This window comes from Dromiciops gliroides, chromosome 4 (assembly GCF_019393635.1).
Source record: "Dromiciops gliroides isolate mDroGli1 chromosome 4, mDroGli1.pri, whole genome shotgun sequence".
Classification (NCBI taxonomy): Eukaryota; Metazoa; Chordata; class Mammalia; order Microbiotheria; family Microbiotheriidae; genus Dromiciops; species Dromiciops gliroides.
Genome location: NC_057864.1, coordinates 476803344 through 476826421, shown reverse-complemented (window position 1 = coordinate 476826421; position 23078 = coordinate 476803344). Strand labels below are relative to the sequence as shown.

Below are 23078 nucleotides of genomic sequence, written 5' to 3'. Positions count from 1 at the left end.
TCTCATTTAATCCTCACAACCCTGGCAGGGAGGTGCTATTATCACCATCCCCATTTTATAGATGTGGAAACTGAGGTAAACAGAGGTGAAGTGACTTGCCCAAGGTCACATAACTAATTAACATTTCAGGCAGGATTTGAACTAGTCTTTTTAACTACAGATCCAGTTAACCAACCACTGCCTACCTCCCCGTGGTAACTCTATAGGATTATATAAATTGCAGAGAAGACAGCAACCTTGATTGGTGGAGGGTTTTCCCACCTGGGAGTCCTGTATGCTAATGACATCACAGAGCGGCTGGGTCTGGGTTTTCCCCATCGCAGTTCTGGGCATTGCCTAATAGCTTAATACTAGCTCCAACCCACACCTGGCCCAGGCCTAGATGGCACACAGTAGGCGTCTAATCCAGGCTTGTGGGTGATTGCTTATTACCACTGCAGCTAGGGCTGAGGGAGGGGCTGGAGGAGATGGGGGCGAGGGTTGGAGGCGGGGAAGGGAGGGGCTGATAGGTGGGGGAAGGGTAAGTGAAACTAACAACGCTCTTCTGGGCCTGGAAAAACACGTGCATCACAACCTACGGCTTACCCAACCGTGGACCGTGATTGGCTGCGAGGCTCACACTTGAGGGCGAGGGCGCGGCGGGTGATTGGCTGGGAATACGGGCGTGTGGGCGGGAGCTCGGGCCGGTCTCCAGAGCATGCACGCTGGACCTCGCGCATGCGCTCTCTTGGGCAACAGTCGTCGTTGATCCGGCGGGAGGACAAGATGGTGGAACCTTTGGGGACGCCTCACGATCACTCGATGCCGGCCCTGGACCGTGAAGGCGCGGGGGAGCTGGTGCGCGCGGAGGAGGACCCCGAGGGCGAGGGGCCTCGTTTGTCCGAACCCCATTTTACAGAAGAGGAAACTGAGGCAGAGAGGTCAAATGACTCGCGCTGTTGCTCCGTAGCCGAGGGCAAAGAAGAGCGCGGGGAATGCGGAGTTAGATGAGGCCATTCAAATCTTCCCCCAGGCCTCAGTTTCCCCCTCTGTAAAATGGGGTTGGGGGAGGTTGGACTTGAGGGGCGGTGATCGCTTTCAGCCTCTAACTATAGTTGTGTGATATTAAGTCACCGCCACCTCCTGCCTCAGTTTCCTTCTCTGTCAAGTTGGGGTGGGGGAGGGGGCCTCTGTCACCTTACACGTTTTAGGACCAGACCCAGATCCTGGTTCTTTGGCTCGATGCAGGTGTTTCCCTGGGCAAGCCCCCGCCCCAGCCTCAGTTTCCTCCTCTGTAAAATGGGGGTTGGGACTCCCTGATCACGTTGGCGCTCTGACCGCCTATTTGCCAGGAAGGGGACCCCGAGGCAAACCCCAAAGCAAAGAAAGAGGGTTGTCTGGCATGTGACCCCCCCCCCAAACTTGTGACCGAGAGAGGGCTTTGGGTCCGGGGTTCCTGCAGAGGCTCCTGCTGCTCCTCTGGGGAGTTGGGGGAGCCTCGGAGGGTAACGAGGGTCTTCTCTTACTGCCCCAGTCTCCCTACCAGAGATTGAGCCAGCGCATGCAGGACATCACCGGAGACAGGGGGGTGTTAAAGGAGGTCATCCGTGAGGGCGCCGGAGACTTGGTGACCCCTGATGCCTCCGTGCTAGGTATGATGGGCCACACCTCCCTGGCCAGTGAAGGGGGGAAGGGTAGTGTTTGACTTGTACTCTAGAACCTAGCTTTTTTTTCCCCTTTGATTGATTGATTGATTGTTTTGAGTTCCAAATTCTGTCCCTCTCTCATTCCTTCCCTCCCTCCCTCCACTCGCCCCTCCCCAAGGTTGCAAGCAATCAGTATAGGTTATACAATGTTCAATTATGTAAAACATTACTATATTAGTGAATTTACAAAAAAAGACTCAAGTAGAAAAAAAAGGGCAAAATTGCATGCAGTCTGTGTTCAATCAATATCAGTTCTTTCTCTGGCAGTGGATAGCATGCTTCACCCTTAATCAGAGCCTAGCTTCTTAAGCTGTGGATCTCCGGCCCACATGTGGTCATGCAACTGAATGTGGGGGTCCCGAAAAACCTGGCAACAGTAAGAAGATACCCCGTTGTTTATACTTAGGTACTGGGGTCTCCTAAAAATTGGCGAGTTGAAAAAGTTTAAGAAGCCCTGCTCAAGAGCATCAAATCCTGTTGCCACCACGACCAGGATGATTTAGACACAAATTAGGAATGTGATTTAAGGCGAGTAGTTTAGAGATTTTAAAGTAGGGTCATCCAGTTCTCAGGAGGTAGATGTGGCTGGTTAGGGAATCACTGAGCAAAGGCCCAGAGGGTCTGCCAGAGGCCCCCCCCCCCCCTTTGCCGGCTGCTTTTCTTAGAAGTTGCTGGTGAGTTAGAGTAAAGAATCATTCCAGCTTCCAAGCTAGTAACATAGGACAGCCTCGGCTGGCTCTGTTTTGGGGTTGGCGTGGCTTGTGGATGGTTCCGTGTCAATGACGGTTGTCTCTTAACCATGCACTTCAGTGAAATACTCTGGGTATCTGGAACATGTGGACAAGCCCTTTGACACCAACTGCTATAGGAAGATTCCTCGACTAATGAAACTTGGAGAAGGTGAGTCTGGCTGCAGCCAAGGAAGTGCTGTTTGCTTTAAGCAGGGGCTAGACTGGTGTTTTTAAGCTAAGTGACACTTGACCCACAGACCCGCTGTACCTTGAATGGATCGTCTGGGTTGGTTTTTCTGAGTGTAGGAATGGATTCTGTGGAGCTGTGTATATACCCTCCCTCCCCTGTTTCACCTTGTGACTGAGAAATTAATGAAATGGGCAGCTGAGCTGGGGATACTACCTAAGAATGTATAATTCCGGGGCAGCTAGGTGGCGCAGCGGATAGAGCACTGGCCCTGGATTCAGAAGGACCTGAGTTCAAATGTGACCTCAGACACTTGACACTTATTAGTTGTGGGACCCTGGGCAAGTCACTTGACCCCCACCGCCCTGCAAAAAACAAAACAAACAAAAAAAGAAGGTATAATTCCATCCAGTCCAATAGCATCTATTCAGTCCAGTCCTTTGCCACTACAAAGAGAGCTGCTATAAATTATTTTGTACCAATGGGTCCTTTTCCTCTTTTCTCTCCTTGGGGTATAGACCCAGGAGTGGTGTTGCCGTGTTGAAGGGTATGCACAGTTTAGTGACTTGGAGCATAGTTCCAAACCGTTCTCCACAAGGACTGATGGGTCCATCATTTTGGTACTTGTGTGGAGGGTGAGCTGGAAAGCCAGGGGAGATTGGAAGCAGAGTCCAGTTAGGAGCCGAGAGGGCCCAGGACAGACCGCTGGAGGGATCTATGGTTAGCATGGCCTCAGTTTGGGCCTCTAATCCCCAGAGTGAACCTAACGAGCAGTCATTTCTGATGGTTTTACTCTAACCCTCTCGTTTTCTTTTTCCTCCTTTGGAAAACTGGAAATAGGCAGGCTTAAATCAGGCATCTGCCTCTTCTGTTGTAGAGATAACCCTGTGGGGCATGGAAGTGGGCCTGTTAACAATGCGGAAAGGAGAGCTGGCCCGATTTCTCTTCAAGCCACGCTATGCTTATGGGGCGCTGGGCTGTCCACCCTTGATTCCACCCAACACCACTGTCCTGTTTGAGTTGGAGCTGCTGGACTTCCTGGACTCTGCGGAGTCAGATGAATTCTTCGCCTTAACTGCTGTAAGTCCTCGAGAGCAGATTGGACTTTTTGTGCACGCAAGAACGCTTGGGCATGCTTGGGCATGCTTGGGCATGCGCTCCCTCCCCGCTCCCTCCCCGCTCCCTCCCCGCTCCCTCCCCGCTCCCTCCCCGCTCCCTCCCCGCTCCCTCCCCGCTCCCTCCCCGCTCCCTCCCCGCTCCCTCCCCGCTCCCTCCCCGCTCCCTCCCCGCTCCCTCCCCGCTCCCTCCCCGCTCCCTCCCCGCTCCCTCCCCGCTCCCTCCCCGCTCCCTCCCCGCTCCCTCCCCGCTCCCTCCCCGCTCCCTCCCCGCTCCCTCCCCGCTCCCTCCCCGCTCCCTCCCCGCTCCCTCCCCGCTCCCTCCCCGCTCCCTCCCCGCTCCCTCCCCGCTCCCTCCCCGCTCCCTCCCCGCTCCCTCCCCGCTCCCTCCCCGCTCCCTCCCCGCTCCCTCCCCGCTCCCTCCCCGCTCCCTCCCCGCTCCCTCCCCGCTCCCTCCCCGCTCCCTCCCCTCTCCCCCTCCACACACACACACACACACACACACACACACACACACACACCCTCTCAGTATACTGCTTGGTGACATCAGTTTCTTTGTGTTCATCTGTATTTGCCCAGCAATCTGACCTTTCTGATCTTCCTCTCTCCCCACATCTATTCTGAAGCTTTTGCTGGTGGGGAAGGGGACCATTCAATGTGATGTATTTTGTGTTTTTAATGAACCAAATGAGATGATGGATGTGAAGAGGTTCTCATAAATATATAGCGGTGGTAGTGATGGCGTTAGTGGTAGACTAGCCAAGTTTTTATGGGTTCATTTATTTAACAATTCACCACATCTACTAACCTTGCTTCCTGAATTGTCTTTGTCAGACAATGTATATTTGTTTACTTACATGAAGTTGTTGTTTTTTTTGCAGGGCAATGAGGGTTAAGTGACTTGCCCAGGATCACACAGCTAGTAAGTGTGAAGCATCTGAGGCCGGATTTGAACTCAGGTTCTCCTGAATCCAAGGCCGGTGTTTTATCCACTGTGCCACCTAACTGCCCTGAAGTTGTTTTAAAAATTAATGATATAGGGGGGCAGCTAGGTGGCACAGTGGATAAAACACCGGCCTTGGATTCAGGAGAACCTGAGTTCAAATCCGGCCTCAGATGCTTCACACTTACTAGCTGTGTGACCCTGGGCAAGTCACTTAACCCTCATTGCCCTGCAAAAAGAAAAAGAAGTTAAAAAAATAATAATGATATGATTTCTGTAGTCATCTAATTATACCTTCTCTTACTTTAAATTCCCTCATCACATGTTTACCATCTTTAAACAGAATTTGTGTTGGGAGAGACTTGGAAACCATTTGGGGCAATTCTGCTTGGCCAAGAATTCCATCTGTGACATCTTTGCAAATGGTCATATAGCGTTCACCTGAAAACCCATTTGTGTTCTTAAAATTTATCCCTATCAGAATTCACTTTCCTAGATTTTATGCATTGTTTTAGCCCATCACCAACTTGCAAAACTGATGATTTGATTATATAAAATTAAAATTTTTTATACAAACAAAGGCAAGGCTAAAATGAGAAGAGGAAGAGGTAACTGGGGGGAAAATGTTGGCACAATTGATAAATATCTCGTCTCTGAGATAGGCTGGGAATTGATTAAAATTTATAAGAATAAGAGCCATTCCCAGATTGACAAATGGTCAAAAGCTGTGAGCAAGCAGTTTTCTAAGGAAGAAATTCAAGCCATCACTAGCCATATGAAAAAACATCCTCCAGCGCACTTAAAGAAATGTGATTAAAGCAACTCCGGAGGCACTACCTCTCACACGTCAGGTAGGCCAAGTTGACAAAAAGGAAACGGGTGAACAAATGGTGGTATAGGATCAGAAATGGAAGACTATTGTGCCATTAGAAATAAAAGGGATGGTTCACAGAGTCTAGGAAAGACTTGTTTGAACTAACGCAGAGTGAAGCTGCAATTTGTAGAATAAGAGCGTTCCAAAGACAAATTGGAAAGACTTCAGAGCTCTTTTCAATGCAGGGACCAACCATGATTTCAGATTGTAGAGTGGAACATGCTGCCTGCTTCCTGACAGAAGCGGGGTAGACTCAGTGTTCAGATGGAGACATACTGGGATTTTTTGGACATAGCCAATGCTGGAATGTGTTTGATGATGCACGTTCATTACAAAGGCTTTATTGGGGAGAGGAAATAGATTTTTCTTAATTGAAAAAATTGTATTAAATTTTAAAGATACAAAAAGTAAACTATATTCTGGAGTTTTGCCAGGAATGAAGTGAAGTTCCCTGATCTATGCTGTGCAGAATCCTCCCACTTGCTGGTTTTTATAAAACTGAGGTAGCCCTGGTCCCTCTTCAGTCCTGTGGCATCTCTCTTGTGTTGAGGGGGTCTTTCGTGGACAGTGGCTCAGTAGCCTCTTCAGCCTGCTTGTCCAGGCCCCTGACGGTGCTTCCTGATGACTTTGACTCATGTGGGTAACTTGGTGCTTTCTTACTATCTCCTCATCTTGAATCCTAAAGCTCCAGTGAGTAGTTTTGTACTTTCTCAATCCGAGATTCATTCCTTTTCAAAGAGAAGATGGAAACAAAGTGCAAGTTGGGTTGTTCTGCCTTCTCTCGTGACTGTTAGCCCGTACGTCCTCAGCAGTGTCCATTTTCCTTCCTTTGAGTTTCCTCTTGCTCACAAAGAAACTTGAACAATTCTTTATATTCCTCATCAGCTTCAGCAACTTCTGAACTTTCATGCTCCTGATGCGGTTTTTTACAGGACTGAACTGCTTTTAAATTTTTAATTTTGCATTGTTCCTCTGTTCCCTGCCCCTGCTTTCACATTTTGTACCCAGTCACATTGGCCTCTTTAGATAGTGTCCCCTTTTCATCCTTTTTTAGAAACATTTCCATTGTTATTTTTAGAATTTCAGTGTGGGAGCCTTCCAGCTCTTTGGGGCTCCCTTCCTCAATAGAATTTTAGGTCATTGGATCCTACCTCTCTTTTCTCCAAACCCTTTGAAACCAGCCTCAAATCAGAGTTCCACTATTTCTTCCTCCTAGTTCACAGGTTCTGGGATGGAGGTGTTGCTCTGTCTCATTGTTTCTGCTTCAGCATCAAGCTTTAAAGGGGGGAAAAAAGTGAGGCCAGGATGTGGGCTATGGAGTGAGAAAGCTGGAATGTGTGGAGTCCTTGGTCCTTGGGTGCAGGAAGAGTGGGACAAAGTGAGGGATGGAAGGTGGTGGGTGGTTTGAGAGGAATTACCAAGTGGGGCATGACCTTCCCCATTGTGGCTAAGGTCGAGTGAGACTTGGGGAGGGAGAATGCCACGGGTAGTGGGGTAGGGTCCCCTTCTGAGAGCTACCCTCTTCTGTACCCCAGCTTGCTCACAGGCCAGATCCCCCACAGGGTCTTCTAGGATCTCCCAAAAATAGAGGAGTTGCAAAGCATTCCCCATAGACCTTGGGTGCGCCCTCCTCCCAGCACACGTGGTGTCAGTGGGAGGAGTGGACGTATGTGTGGGCTAGTAGGGAGGCACACAAGTGCCCAAGGAAGCTCCTACTCCTGCCCCTGCAGGGCTGTTCTCCTCTGGGCAGAAGAGCTGCTGGATCAGGCTCTCGCCTGGGCTCCCTGGGCTCCCTGAGCCTGCTGCTTTGGACTCCGGATTATCCGAGTTCGTTCTCTTTGTAAGGGAGCCCGAGGCTGCCTCCTGCCTTGACTCTTGGGCCAGCTTCCTCCTGCATGTAGGGTCACTGCAAAGAGGAGAGATCCCTTCTTCTGGGAGAGGCAGGAAGTGGTTCCCTCTCCAGTGCTGGGGGCTGTCTCCTGTCTTGGTTACTGTAAAGGGACACCATGGACCAGCCAGTGGGGAGCCACCTTCTTCCATCAGGCTTGACTGATGAACTTTCTTAAGACCTGGTCTGGGGGGTGGTTAGGTGGCGCAGTGGATAAAGCACCGGCCCTGGATTCAGGAGTACCTGAGTTCCAATCCGGCCTCAGACACTTGACACTTACTAGCTGTGTGACCCTGGGCAAGTCACTTAACCCCCATTGCCCACAAAAAAAAAAAAAAAAAGACCTGGTCTGTCCCATGCCCTGCCCTTGTACTTGTGATTGAGTGAAATGGGCTGGGGCAGGGAGTGCGGAGCAGTTGATCAAGGCCTCTTCTGAACAGCTCCACCGACTAGGGATGCCCAGGTATAAGGACAGAGATGAAGGTGGAAAGGAAGACTATGAGGCAGGAGACATGAGCATCCAGGAGCTCAGGATACAAGGGGATGGCAGCAGAAGAGGGGTCTGGGAGGAATGAGGAGCCGCCCTCCCCAGCCTGGTGTATCAGAAAGGACTAGAGGGAGGAGGGCATGCATCCAGTATTGCCCCTGCACCCCCAGGCAGGTCTGGGAACTGTACCAAATTCAGTGGTTCAGCCCAATGTGTCCAGACCAAGATGTTTGAAATCCCGTCTCTGTGAACAGCCCTTGGTCCTGCACTCACCGAGCCCTTAAGCTTACTTGAGAGGCTTTTGTTTTTGATCCCTCAGAAGCAGCAGGACGTGTTCCCACTCGAGAAAGTGCTGAAGGTGGCAGGCACAGAGCGTGAATTTGGCAACTACCTCTTTCGCCAGAACCGCTTTCATGATGCCAAGGAAAGATACAAAAGGGTAAGATGCTCAGGGTGGGCTCCCCTGCCACCTCCTCTGTCTCTAAGGTAGGGCCTTGAGCAAGTTGTATACACACTGGCAAAGTCTTACTGCTGGGCAGCGGGGCCACAGGAGGCCCAGTGTGGCGGCGGCTGCCTCTTCAGGGGGATCGTGCTCTGCTTTCTCCATCTCCCTCCCTTTTTATCAGCAGGTCCCTCTGCTTGTCACCTGGCATGCAGCCTCTCAGGTGGGCCCAGGCCACAGAGCTGCAAGGAGCCTGTCTGAGCGTTCTCTGCTCGGCTTCCTCTCTTTGGCCAGCCAGCCGGACTTTGGATATCCCTTGTGGCTCTGTTCCTGCCTTGCTTTGTCAAATAGTCCTAAGGCTTTTTCTCCAAAAGGCCCATATTCCCACTTGTCTTTATTATCCATTTGAGTGTCTGGCACCTCACCAAAGCTCTCCTGTGGTTTCTACCCAATAAATTAGCTGTTCGCATAAAGGGTTATTATAGGGCAGCAGTGCATTGATCCACATGCCGCTGGAAGTGTGGAGATGTGGAGGGCTGAGAAAATGGCCCCATTGGCTATTAAGAGGTTCCTGCTGACCTTGGAGAAAGCTGGTGAGTGCATGAGAAAGTCGAGGCTGCCACGCCGAGCCCACGTGAAATCGCGGAGGGACAGCCATAAGAAGTTTGCCCAGCATGGCCGATGGCTTTAAAAGCGAAGCAGAGCAACCTGTGTTTCCTCCTCAGGACAACAGGGAGCTGCTGTAGGGAGTGACGTGGTCAGCTGTGTACTTAAAGGAAATCACTCTGACAACAGTCCAGCGGGGTCTGCAGTGGAGAGAGCCTGGAGGCAGGCTGTCATCTCTAGGGAGGGCGCTGCCTGTGGGGCAGAGAGAAGGGGCTGGGTGCAGGCTGTGTTGTGGAGGGAGAGGTGAGGTGACTGATGGGACAGGAGCTGAGGGAGTGGCATGCTGAGACTGAAGCTGGAGGCTGGAAGGACTATGGTGCCTTTGACAGGAAGAGGAGAGAGTTTGGAGAGAAAGAGGAGGAGTAGGAGACATGAGACATCTCTGGGACATCCGGGACAAAATGCCCACTGGGCAGTTGAGTTGTGGCCCTGAAGTTCAGGGAAGAGACCAGCTGGCTGCAGAGGCCCAGAGAGGCCACTCAGGGAGGAAATCCTTGGCCTTCTGCATGGGCAGCAAGAGTGGACAAGTTACACACATTTATAGCTGCTCTTTTTGTGGTGGCAAGGAATTGGAAATTGAAGGGCTGCCCATCAATTGGGGAATGGCCGAGTAAGTTGTGGTATATGAATGTGATGGAATACTATTGTGCTGTAAGAAACAATGAGCAGGCAGATTTCAGAGAGACCTGGAAGGACTTGTATGAACTGATGATGAGTGAGATGAGCAGAACCAGGAGAACATTGTACCGAGTATCATCAACATTGTATCTTGATCAACTGTGATAGAGTTGATTCTTCTCAGCAATACAGTGGTCCAAGATAGTTCCAAAGGACTCATGATGGAAAAGGCTCTCCAAATCCAGAAAAAAAACTGTGGAATATGGGTATAGATTGAACTGTACCATTTCTTTTGTTTTTTGGTGCTATTGTTTTTTCTTTATTGAGGTTTTTCCTTTTTGCTCTGATTCTATATCGGATTACCTGCTGTCTAGGGGAGGGGTGAAGGGAGGGGAGGGAGGGAGAAAAATTTGAAACTAGAAATCTTATAAAAAAAAATGTTGAAAACTATCTCTACATGTAACTGGAAAATATTATTTTTTTAAAAAAGAGTGGACAAATAAGAAACGTGGATGGAGATGCTGACACATGGCCAGGCCCTATCCCATGTAGTGCCACTTTGGCCTGATGGTGATGGCATTGTGCTGTCCCCCCCACCCCCATCTCTGCTGGCCTCTGCCCGTCCGATGGTCCTTTTTTCAGCTGTCTCCAGGCATGGCCCCCTGGGCCCGCAGCCCTGGAGCGTCTCTGCTTCTGGCTCCCATGTTCTCTTTGGCTTCAAGGCCACAGCCATCTCCCTGTTAAAAGCTGCTCCCTCATGGGCTGGGCTGCTTTTTCCCTTCTGAGACTCAGCACGTAGCAGGCCCCCACATCTTCAAGAGAGCTCCTCTCAGAGATGACAGGCCCTTAGAACAGAGTGCAGAGATGTTCCTTGCCAAGTAGTCGGCGGTGAGTTCCCCTAGAGGACTCTGGCTTTGTGAACTTAACTTGCTGCTGGACTTGCAGCTCCAGGGGCTCCCTCGCTCTGCCTCATGAGGAGTATTCTAGAGACTTTCTGGGCTTTGAAAACTTGCTCTTGACATCTCCTGTCTTTAAAGCTCTTTGATTTCCAAATATATCCATCCTCGATCTACCCATGATCTGTCCCTCATAACAAAGACGAGAAAGCCGCCGTCCAGCCAAACTGAGCGACGTATCAGTGAGTCTGGCAGTAGAGTGCGGCTGTGTGCCGTGCTTTGTTTTTATCTCTGAAGCTTAGCTCACTCCTGGTCGTCATCCAGGTAATAACTTTGTCCCAGCAGCTGCCAGATACTCTGTGGTCCCCTCAGCTCCTCTGTTCTCTGTCGAGAAGTCTCCTGGAGAGGCCCAGAGACCAAGTGGCATAGGCCAGGCCTGCTCAGGCCAGACTGATTGAGAGTGAAACAGGGCACCGAAAGACCATCTAATGGTTTCCAAAAATAATTTTGCTTAGCCATAGCACGGAAAGGACGCTCAGCAAGGACACAGTACTGGTTCAAGTAGATGTGCACCCTCTGAGATGCAGCATGTGCTGACGTGGATGGTGGGGGCATCCACCAAGTCAGGAACACTGACACCCCTAGGCCTGCCATGTTCATGACCATAGGTCATGGCTGAGCTCTCCTGGCAGGGATGCTGGTAGACGTTGCTTCTGTCACACAGGCAAGACCAGGGAGGCAAAGTCATTAACTGTGCTCCTCCTTGGCTACATGTCTGGCCATTCACATACGGGGTGTCCCAGTAACACTGGTGCGGTTGTAGACTCTTAAAGCTCAAAGCTGCACCAAGACCTTTGAGATACCTTGGGTAGACTTGCCCAGTCACAGCTTTTGAGCCTTCGAGCTCATCCTTAAAATTGCATTTGTGAAAACTTTCACTCATGGCATTTTTCCACACTGGTATTGCTGCTGATTTTAAAGGGGAGTATGCTCTGCTGCCGTTTGTGTAGAAAAACCACCTAGTGAATTAAAGTACTTTGCTCTCTTGTCTTTGTGTGTGTGTGTGTGTGTGTGTGTGTGTGTGTGTGTGAGGCAATTGGGGTTAAGTGACTTGCCCGGGGTCATACAGCTAGTGTCAAGTGTCTGAGGCTAGATTTGAACTCAAGTCCTCCTGAATCCAGGGCCAGTGCTCTCTCCACTGCTCCACCTAGCTGCCCCCATGCTCTGTGTCTTTAACAGACAAAAGTTGATCCCGTCTTAGTGAACCTAGTTAGCATGACAGGTGGGGCCTTCTGAGCTGCTAGAGCCAGAGGTGATCCTGCATGGAAAGCAGGAGGCCCAGGACACCACTGCTGCTCTGTGGTCCCGGACAGAAACCCTCCAGGAAGGCCCTGAGAGAACAGAGAACAGGCTCCTTTGACTGTCCTGGTGGAGTGAGTGGAGTAGACAGGGACAGGCAGGGACATCAGATTCTTAATAACTCTTGTGACCCTGTGCAAGTGCTGTTTCCTCTCTGAGCCCATTTCCTGCTCTGCAAAATAGGGGTAATAACCAACTCCTTTTCTCCGTTTCCACGAGTGAAATGTTTTTCTGTAACTCCATGTGTTTTGTTTCCTCCTTTGACGTGTGATGTTTAAAATCTAAATTGTGGTTGCCTTAAATCAGAAGCTTCAGCTCCAGTCTAGCCTAGAGTTGCAGCCTGGTTGGGTTCTTCCTGAAGTCCTCCTCCACCAGCCTGCTTTAATCAGGAACCCCCTAACAAGCTGTTTGTGAAAGCTTTTTATAGATCTGGAACAGGGGCGGTCTTTACACACTGCTTCAAGCTGATTGGTTGGCATCATCCAAATCCATTGGCTTTGAAGGTGTTCTCCAAGTGAGTTCACAGTCTAGTTTCTGAGAACAATACCTTCTTAAGGGCTAGCCAGGTGTGATTAATCAGCAGTCAATCACTCTCACTTGATTCAATCAGTATAGATTAATCTCCAGGTGGGTCTTTGAGTATCTGCTAAATCCCATTATTTCATCACAGACGGTTGAGATGAGTGAGATTCAAGTGTTGGGCACTCCCCCAGACCCCCTCTCTTCCTTTGTAGAGAAGCTTACTTGTGCACCCTGATTATGCAAGATCATTTTCCTAACCTTTCCTTTCTCTCCTCTTCCCCCCTTCTTCATTTCCCCCTCTTGCTTCCTATCCTCTTAAAACCATAAAGATATGATACAGTCACCCCCACTCTCTAATTAGACTCCCTCTCTGACCTCTGATGACAATGGGGTTCAAAGAAGACACATGTAGCATCCTCCCATTTAAAATGGAAGTGGGTTAACCTTCAGTGCTTTATCACGGTTCGTTTGTATTTATTTTGTGTTCCTTTTAATGCCTGTGTTTGAACTTGAAAGCTTTTACACTGCTCAGGTCTTTTTTATCAGGAGTGTTCGGAAAGATTATACTCAGTTTTGTTGGGTCCTTTCCCTTGTGGAATAACATATTCCAAGTCCCCACCAATTTGTACTGGGGGCTGTTAAATTATGCGGGATCCCGACTGTGACTTTTCAGGAGCTGATTCTTTCTGCTGCTGTTGTATTTTCCTTTAATCTAGATACCTTGGATGTGGGCTGGGATGTTGTGGAAGTTTTCGTTTTAGAGTTTTTCTTTCAGGATTTTGACCAGTGGATTCTTTCTACTTCTACTTGATCCTCTGGTTCTAGCCGTTCTGGGGAGTTTTTTATATCAGGTTTCTTAAAATCGGATGTCTAGACTCTTGGTTACGGTATTCAGGTAGTCCATTGGTTGTTAAATTTTTTCGCCTTGATCTGTTTTCCAGGTTAGTTTTCATTTTGAGGGACCTTAGGCTTTTTTCCTATTTTTTTCCAGCCTTTTGACTTTGGTTTAATATTCTTATCTCGTAGAGTCAACAACTTGTATTTGGTCCATTCTGATTTTCAGGGAGTTTGTTGCTTGGGCAGATTTTGTACCTCTTTGCCAAGCTGTTCCCTTTCTGATTCTTTCTTCCATGGCTCTCTTTTCTTTTCTAATTTTTTTCTCTAATGCTCTCATTTCATTTCATTTTAAACTTTTGCTTTTAAATTTATGCTTTTTCATCCATTTGTGCCCAAGCTGTCTTTTTCTTTTAGGTTTTGCTGGCAGATATTTAGGGTCATTCTCTTTGGAGTTTTTGTCTTGAGCATCCATGATACCATAATAGCTGGGAATATTGATAACATGGGGGGAGAGAGGAATTCTTTTTTTTTGTTTGCTCGTTCTTCTAGCCTGCTTCCTGACTTCAGAATTGATGTTAGGACATCCAAATAGTTTATCTTTTTCATAATTACATGTAAAAATAATTTTAACATTCATTTTAAAACTTTTGAGTTCCAAATTTTCTCACTACCTCTCCTATCCCCTCCCTAAGGTGGCAGGTAATTTGATACAGGTTATACATGTTCAGTCATGCAAAACACATTTCCATATTAGTCATGTTGTGAAAGAAAGCACAGACAAAAGAAACTAAAAAAAATAAAGTTAAAAAACATGTTTTGACTTGCATTCAAATACCATCAGTTCTTTCTCTGGACATGGATAGCACTTTTCGTCATGAGTATTTCAGAATTGTCTTAGATCATTGTATTGTTAAGAATAACCAAGTCATTCACTGTTGATCATCATACAGTATTGCTGCTGCTATGTACAGTGTTCTTCTGGTTCTGTTCACTTTGCTTTGCATCAATTCATGCGAGTATTTCCAGGTTTTTATGAAAGAATCCCCTTCATTCTTTCTTATAGCACAGTAGTATTCCATTACATTCAGATACCACAGCTTGTTCAACCATTCTCCAATTAATGGGCATCCCCTTGATTTCCAATTCTTTGCCACCACAAAAAGTGATTCCTTTTCCCTTTTTTATCATCTTTTGGGATATAGACCTAGTAGTGGTATTGCTGGGTCAAAGGGTATGCTCTGTTTTATAAAGCCTTTTGATCATGGTTCCAAATTACTCTCCAAAATGGATGAATTGGTTCACAACTCCACCAACAATGCATTAGTGATTCAGTTTTCCTACATCCCCCTCCAACAGTTGTCATTTCCCCTTTCTGTCATATTGGCCAGTCTGATAAGCATAAGGTGGTACCTCAGAATTGTTTTAATTTGCATTTCTTTAATCTATAGTGATTTAGAGCATTTTTTTCTTATGACTATAGCTTTGATTTCTTCATCTGAAAACTTCCTGTTCATATCCTTTGACCATTTATCAATTGGGAAATGACCTGTATTCTTATAAATTTGACTCTGTTGTCTATATATTTGAGAAAGGAGACCTTTATCAGCTGTCTGACCCCCTTATCTGTGGGCTGAGAGCTCTTAAAGTAGTTGCTCAGCTGCCACCGTACATGCCCCCCATGCCTGCTGCTAGCTTGCCATTCTCGCCCCGGTGAGACAGATCTTTCCCATCAACCTTCTAAGTTGTTTTGGTGGGGGGGGGGCAGCTAGGTGGCACAGCGGATAAAGCACTGGCCCTGGATTCAGGAGGACCTGAGTTCAAATCTGACCTCAGACAGTTGACACTTACTGGCTGTATGACCCGGTGGGCAAGTCACTTAACCCTCATTGCCCTGCAAAAATATAAAAACCCTAAGTTGTTTTGGGCTAGAAAACTGTTTCACTCAGTCCTTTTGTTGGTTCTACTGCTCCCGTTTGGAGGTGGTGTTGTTAAGTTGTTCAGTACACGGCCTAGTGCCTACTACCATTCCTTACCTTGGAATACTCCCTCGGTTCACTCTGGATCTGTAATGCAGAACAGGTGATGGGTGACATGCCCCAGCATGGCTCTCGTGCCTCCTTTTGTACTCTGGTGTTCCTGGCTCCAGTGTCCATAGACTTCTCTGTCTCCCGATGTTGACTTCGACTCAGAAAGGACTCACTGACTTTTTTCTTGGATTCTCTCATAAGGATCAAGGCTGGTGTGTTTTCTAGATCTTTTGGAGGGGGAGAAGGGAGGAGCGGAGGTCACTAGACTTTTCTTTACTACTCTACCATCTTCGCTCCTGCTCAGAGGTCCTTTCCAGACCTCAGACTGAGCTGATCTTTGATCTTGTCCATTGCTGAGGAAAGACTCACCTCATCCAGGGCATAGCAAAGAATTTGCTGTCAGTCCCATGCAAAGAATGGATAACACCAGCTGTGGAACCCTCAGCTCCCTGTCTCCTCTTCTCATCTTTACAGTTCATGTGGGACTCTCAACCAGTCTTCTGTATTTTCAGCCTGTATTCCAGGAAGATCTCTGGTGACTCTCCTTTCCCTGGGGGGAAAATAAGGGGCAATGATGGGCAGATGCTTTTTAAGCATCGAAGACAAAGCCCAGCCCTTATTCACAATTGTCATCTCTGGTCAGTCATACACCTGAGAAGGAGGCAGCCCTAGGCTCCAGCCCCTCCCTGTGAAGGAGTGGGCTCCACGGGAAGCTTTTCTCTTTTTTTTTTAATAGAATTTTATTTTCCAAAATATATGTAAAAACAAAATTTTAACATCAATTTTTTTAAAACTTTGTGTTCCAACTTCTCTTCCCCCCCCTCCATTTGCACCCCCCACCCACAAGAACTCAAGCAATTCAAAATAAGTTATACATGAGTAGTGTTTCTCTTCTTGCATTTAAAGCTGCCAGGGGAAGCTATAGGGAATGCTAGGTGAGGGAGCAGGAGCTGGGAATTGGGGCTCTTGGAGCACGGCAGGGCCAGCCTGAGAGACACTGGTTATCTTCAAGCCAGGCTTCCCTTGCAGGGCAAGGACAGAGCCCTGCTGCTGCTTAGCCCTCGGAACCGAGGCTCGGGAGGGGTGTGCTGGCTGTGATCCCTGCTGCTGTGGGGAGAGAGCTTGGGCCAGGAGCGAGAGCAGCTCCTGGGGATGAGGCCGTGAAGAGACCCATCCAGCTTGGCTCCTGGGAGGAAGTTTGGAGACCCTCCCAGGTCCTCCTGCGCACACAGAGCGCAGCCACCATGGGGCCCCATCTTGGTCCGTTCCCTCGATCTCTCTCCCACGACCTGCAGGGTTAGGGGAAGGTGAATATTCTGCAGCTGTCTGCATGATGCCCAGAGAGGGAACCCTGGGAGGAGGGTACAGAAGGCGTGGGGAAAGAAGGAGCTACGTGGCAGTCTTCTCTGCAGTTCTTTGATGTTCATGAGAAGCGTAGGGGCCACAGAAAGTCGATTGCCCGACCGTGTAACCTAAGTATGGAGGGTGAGACTGAGCTAGGAACTCTTCCTATTTTGATGATCATCCCAAGGAATATTTAATGTTCATCCTTGGCCTAGAATGTAGAGGGTTTCGTGCTTTCCTGGTCCTTTTAAAATTGTACAGCTTGGTGGGAACAGTGGTTTACAACTGAGCATAGAAAATACTCTTTGGGGGAGAGGCTGTGGCACAGAGAGCAGGAGAGAGAAACAGGAGACATGCACATGTATGCGCACGAACACACACACACACACACACACACACACACACACACACACACACGAAGCTTGAGCACAGCACCACCTGGTGGAAAAATGGCATTTCACACATTCATTGTACAATGATCTTGTCTTCCTTGTAGACTTACACACTTTGTGCTGTTTTCTCTGGGACAAATGGCTAATTTTCTTAGCGCAGCAGTTTCCCTATTTGTGAAATGAGGACCGTGCAGCTTGCCAGGAATTGCCCTTGTGGGTCAGACCCCACGGGTCCTTTTAGCCATGAAAATTGTTACCAACAGAGACTCCTGTGTTCCCTCTTTGTCTTGCCTACTTGGATTTCGTGTCATCTGCATGTTTGGCCTCGTGTGACTTCAGGCTTTAGTTTTGCAGCCTACTAAGGAAGATCACATGTTTACGAGAGGGAATTATTTCCTGGTGGCAGTAATGAAATTCCCTTGAAAGCAAAGGACTCTTTGAACTCCAAAGTGGAAATTCATTTGCTCTTGCACTAGCAACATCTTCTCTAGATCCCAACACTCTCCCTAAGCTGTACTGTTGGACATCATTGTGTTTCTAGTCAGTGAGTGTGCTAGACCCTGCTGTCCAGGCTTTGGTTGGGGTGAGCCTTCAGGCCCTGTTTTTGGTTACTCCCTGTGGTTTCCAACTTCTCTATCAGCTGTTTTGTTTCCCTACAGGCCTCCTTGATTCTTTGCCGCAGGCCTTTTCACCCTGGGGAACAGGATCAGATAGAGAGTGCCAAGCTGCTGGTCTTCCTTAACCTGTCCTTCACTTACCTCAAGTTGGACCGGCCCACCCGGGCCCTGGTCTATGGGGAGCAAGCTTTGGCTATTGATCAGAAAAATGCCAAGGCCCTCTTCAGATGTGGACAGGTGAGTATGGAGCTGGCTTTTTTTAAGGGAGGAGATTCAGGAAGCCTCTGCCCTAAAGCAGAAACCCTCTCAAAGCCAATGCTCTCCAGCATCCTGGTTCTGGTCTGCCAGGTCTCCTGAGCATGGCTGCTCAATCTGTCTCAGGGCTCAAGCTGAAGACCAGAGGCTTGGGAGGAGCTGTGACTTACAAGCCTCCCCATGATCTCCCCGCCATGATCATCCATTCACATCAACGAGTCATCCCGACTCAATTAGCGTTTTTATGAAGGGGTATTTACTGGGGTAGCACAGGCAGAAGAATTGGCATCAAAGATAGCCCAAAAGTCCGTGACATCCTCTCCTGCCAGTATTCACCGAGCTCAGGGGAAAGTCGGTTCAAGCTTAGAGTGGGTAGTGCCCGTGTGCAAAGGATAATGCACGACTTCTGCTTGCTGGGAGCCTTTTTCTCCTTCTCGGAGACCACTCATGTAGCCCCTTAGCGTGGTGTGGCTTCTCCAGCCCCTCAGCATCTTGAAGATGCCTTTTCCTTCGTGCATCTAGTTTGTCCTTGGCTCCCAGCACAGATGTGGCATTAACTATTTTGGGGACGATGCTCAGACACTGTGAGAATCCAGAATGCTCTGACTGGTCCTACTCTGGCCAGTGGGACTTAGCCCAGCCTGGCTCTCTTTCTCTGCCCCACCCCAGCCTGCTCCTTCTCTGTGGCTTGGCTGGCTGGTTTCCACTACTAAACAGCTAAGTGGCATAAATTCACTCCAAACTCACCCTCGGGGTTACGCAGGGCCCCACGGGGTGTGCCCAGGTTCCCCCAATCAGACTTCTTGTACCTAGTTGAAATGACTTTGGTTGATTGATTGGGGGAGGGCAAAGGGAGATCTGACCTTGTTCACACCTTTTATTCAATTGAGGAATGTTCTCACCTGACAGAGGTCTCTGAGTACAGCTCATCCATTTCTTTAAGGGATGTTGGGTGATTTGATTGGCTCCATTGACCCCCTCCCCTTCTTAAATGTGGATTATTTCAAGAATTTTACTTTTCCTGCTTTGTTTTTCATTTTCCAAACGTGCAGTAATTCTTACCCTCTTTAATGGCAGGCTTGTCTTATCATGACTGAGTATGAGAGAGCCCGGGATTTCCTTGTCCGAGCCCAGAGAGAGCAGCCCTTGAACCACGACATCAATAATGAGCTGAAGAAGCTAGCCAGGTAAGTGCCCCTCCTTGTGACTCGCCGCCTGCCCGTGCGGACGGTCCAGCCTCTGGGTCTAATTTGTGGTAAGGAGATATTGGGGGGGGCTCATCTCGGGCAGTGCTCAGTGTGCCCACGGCTGGAAGGACACCTGGGCCTTCACGCTTCTTAAAGATATTTCCTTTCTGATGTTGAAAAAGACCTTCTCAGGTCAGGGCTGCAGGATGGACAATTTCGGAACCGAAGACCATTGCCTTCTCCCTTCGAGAAGGCTGCGTCCTGGCGACAATTTCGTCCTAGGCAGTTTCCGGGCTTCGGAGTCTTGCCAAAGGCCTGTGACAAGGTTCCGAGCCCCTGCCGAGCACCCTTAGGAGAAGCCTCCTTGGCTGTCCTCAGTCTGCCCTGCACAGAAGGGCCAGCTCCTTCCTGTAGTCACCAGCTGGAGTCCGGCAGCCTTGGGGGGTGGGGCTGTGACGCCCCCTGCAGGCTCCTGCCCTGCGTTAGCTGACTCAGTCCTCCCCTACAGACAGAGGCCTTTCTCGGGTAAGTTGTTCTCTCTCCCCAAAGCTGTTACAGACACCACATGGAGAAGGAGAAAGAAATGTGCTCCCGAATATTTTCTCCTCTTCATTCCTCTGCTGTGCAACAGAGCTGAAGGTCAGTTGGGAGCCAGGCAAGGGTGTGGGGCCCAAACCTCTGGGGCTGATGGAGGGATTGGCCCAAAGACCCTCGAGATAGCTTAGTGCATGTGGCCGACCTCTGGGTAGGGGGAGCAGGTCACCCCTGAAGATGCTTTTTGGAGCCAGAGGTAGCAATGGGGTGGGGGGGGTCTCCTGAGGTCTGAGGCCCTGCAGAGAACGTGTCTAGGTCAGTGCTTCTCCCTGTGAAGTCCCCCACGCACTCGGGGATAATGAGCACTTTCTTGGACATCGCAGCCCTTTCCTCACAGCACCCCGGGAGCCATGATGCCAAGGATCATTGGCCACACTCTGCAGATGGAGAAATGAGCCCCCGGCATTTAAGGGATTTGCTTCTGTTCCATAGCAGTGAAGGCTACAAGTCGGGGCTCGCTGCTCCACATCTAGGACTGTGTTGGTCTCTCACTCTGCACTGGCATTCAGTAAACTATGAGGAACAAAGAAGTGGTTAATGTGCTTGAACTGAAGTCAAAAGAGCCACAGTTCTCTTGCTCTGGTTTCTTTCGGTTGCTTTGGGTGGGAGGATTCCCTTCTTAAACCAGGCATGGTCTTGGGGAGGGGGGTGTTCTCAGTGGGCCTTTCTGCTTGTCCCCCCAGCCTGTGGGCTTGTGGGAAGTCTTTAATAAATGCATTTCCACCCCATTCCACATCTGAGCCCCGGGAGAATTCAGTCCAGCCCAGTTCCCACCGTTAAGATTCCCTAAGTGCGCAGAATGATAATACACTTGCTCAGTCAACTGTTACTTAATCCATGGAAAAAAACCCACCTGCTTCAAACACCTGCTTGGCCGCACAGATAAGTCTGTTCTCCTGAGGGAAATTAAACAAGAAAGCCACTGACAACAGCTGCTGAATGAGCACGCAGTGATAAACCTTGGCTTTGTGGAGGCCTCCGGCCTCCATTCTCCAAGCAGGCCCATTCACGATAGGGAGGGCCCTTCTGAGGGGGCTCCCTGCCTGCTCAGGTGCACGCCAGGTTAAGACCAGCAGCACATGGCCCTGTCCTGAGCCTCCCCCTCAGCCCCGTGACTCAGGGCACTTGAGAATGGAAAGATGTGCCAATATTTGAATGAGGGAACTGTCTGACCCCTACCTCTACCCCCAATGTTTGGCTGTTCTCAGCGTTCAGTTACACTCCAGTGAGGACAGTGTGTTTTCTGCGTGTCCTGAACCCCTTGGCACGTTGACCTTTTGTTACCCAGGAGCAAATTCAGGGTACCCGAGTCCAGGTGAGAACTTGATTTTCCTTCAGGTACTCAGCCTCAAGGCTCCCTGCTCTAAAGCCTAGATCCTCTGACCTGGGGGTTGCAGGATGTTATGGTGAAAATAGATTGGGGGGCAGTTAGGTGGCTCAGTGGATAAAGCACCAGCCCTGGATTCAGGAAGACCTGAGTTCAAATTTAACCTCAGACACTTGACACTTACTAGCTGTGTGATCCTGGGCAAGCCACTTAACCCTCATTGCCCTGCAAAAAACAAACAAACAAAAAAAGAAAATAGATGGGGATTTGGGGTAGGGGTTCTTGGGAATTCCTCTTTAAAGAATTACACCTGGGCAGCTGGGTGGCACAGTGGATAGAGCACCGGCCCTGGAGTCAGGAGGACCTGAGTTCAAATCTGGCCTCAGACACTTAACACTTACTAGCTGTGTGGCCCTGGGCAAGTCACTTAACCCCAATTGCCTCACTAAAAAAAAAAAAAAAGAATTACACCCTCTGGCATACAAATCCAATTAGAGTAAAATAATAGTTTATTTAGGTACGGGGAAAGGAAACCAAGAGAGAAATCCTTGGACTTCTCATGGGGAGAAGGTGTGGCTCTGAGATACCAATTTCCTCGAGCAGGAGACAGGCAGGTACTTTTATAGTGGACTGATGGGGGTGATCATCTGACTGGAAAGTTCCCTTATTGGGGGAGGACCACTCCCCCTCTGGTGGTGGCCGTGGATCTCTTAGGTCATCTCCCTCACGCCACAAAGGCAGCAGTCACACCTAATCTTATCCCCAGGGGTGGGGGAGACGGGAATGAAGGGTGGTGGTCCTGGAGTTAACTGAATCCTGATACGGTGCCCCTTACCTCTTTAGGTGTGTCTGTCCTTCGGTTTAGTTTCTCAAGGGGAAGGTTCTTTCGATTCACCACACAAAGCTTATGGGGCACCCGGGGTCATTCACATGAGGTACTCGGGCCTGTCACCAGGAGGCCTGAATTGAGGTGTTGCCTCGGATCCTCACTAGATACATGAAGTCACCCAACCTCTGCCTTCGTTCCCTCTACCAGAAATGGAGAGAGCACCTGCCTCCCAGGGCGGTTGGGAGGAGCAAGCGAGTTAACATTTGTAAAGTGCGTAGCCCAATGCTTGGCACACAGTAGGTGCTTGTTCCCCACCCTGATGGTCCCCCACAGTGGGCAGCTGCTGCCACCCTTGGTCTTCAGCCTCTGCCTTCTGCCTAAGCTGCATCTTCTGGAAGGTTCTGTGTGGGGACCAGTTGCCCTCCTCCTCCATTGCTCTCTTGTCTGCATCTGGGCTTTCTCCAGGACCTTTAAGCCAGAGGCGGGGAGGCAGCTGTAATGAGATTCTAGCCGGCCTGCCCTCACGCGGGGCTCGTGCCCTTATTTTTATTTGACGGAGGAGGCATTGGGGCCTCAGAAGTTGTGGGCAGCCTGCAGCCATCTAAACCAGCCTCTGTGCGAAAGGTTCTGACTGTCGCTTTCAGACCTGTCCTTGACCCTCTGATTAGGAGCCCAGGGGCCAGGCTCACCCTAGCTGTGCTTCCCAGCTGATCCCCTGCCGCAGCTGTACCTCTCTGACCTTCAGTTTCCTTCTCTTAAAAAAAAAGTGTGTGTGTGTGTGTGTGTGTGTGTGTGTGTGTGTGTGTGTGTGTGTGTGTGTGGTGGCACCAAGTGATCTCTCTGGTCCCTTTCAGCTCAAAATCCTCATGCCTGTGACCTATGGTGGGGTGTGCAGCTGAGCGCTCCCTGCAGAGCCTTAGAGAGAGACCTGGTTTGGGATGGAATCGTCCCCTGTTCTCTTCCCAAGGTCACCTGAGCTCAGGAAGGGCTGAGAGTCGCAGTCCAGTTGCCTCAGAGCTAAAAAGCTCACGCTCTGCATGAGGCCCTGCTGGCCTGTCAGTGATCTCTGGGGGTATGGTTGGTTTTTAGCTTTCTGCCGGCATTTGTGGAGGGATTTCTCTCCTCTCCTTCCTTGCACGAAAAAGACATTTAAGCCTTGGAGAATCGGATTAAGTGATTAAGGCATGATGCCTGGCCCGGCAGACTTCAAGGAAAGAAGATCTTAATTTTTTAAAAATATCTCTTTCTGGGAAGAG

General features: G+C 49.4%; 1 protein-coding gene across 2 annotated transcripts; it reads left to right on the top strand.

Annotated features, from left to right (window-relative positions):
• Positions 1 to 759: 759 nt before the first annotated feature.
• On the top strand, positions 760 to 20210 carry FKBP6 (FKBP prolyl isomerase family member 6 (inactive)). Of its 2 annotated transcripts, XM_044004901.1 has the most exons (9): positions 760 to 837; positions 1514 to 1631; positions 2496 to 2585; positions 3481 to 3683; positions 8230 to 8349; positions 17673 to 17867; positions 18963 to 19072; positions 19622 to 19711; positions 19990 to 20210. In XM_044004901.1, exons 1-8 carry the CDS (start codon positions 766 to 768, stop codon positions 19707 to 19709), a joined length of 996 nt encoding a protein of 331 aa, XP_043860836.1. In that variant the 5' UTR covers positions 760 to 765; the 3' UTR covers positions 19710 to 19711; positions 19990 to 20210. The 2 variants fall into 2 exon arrangements, with proteins under 2 accessions (XP_043860836.1, XP_043860837.1); XM_044004902.1 differs by lacking the exon at positions 8230 to 8349.
• The last annotated feature ends 2868 nt before the right edge of the window (positions 20211 to 23078 follow it).

Coding starts and splice junctions, on each gene's coding strand:
- FKBP6 (XM_044004901.1), top strand. CDS start 766: ATGGTGGAACCTTTGGGGACGCCTCACGATCACTCGATGCCGGCCCTG. Junction 1,632..2,495: donor CCCTGATGCCTCCGTGCTAG/GTATGATGGGCC, acceptor CATGCACTTCAG/TGAAATACTCTGGGTATCTG. Junction 19,073..19,621: donor GAGCTGAAGAAGCTAGCCAG/GTAAGTGCCCCT, acceptor CTCTCCCCAAAG/CTGTTACAGACACCACATGG.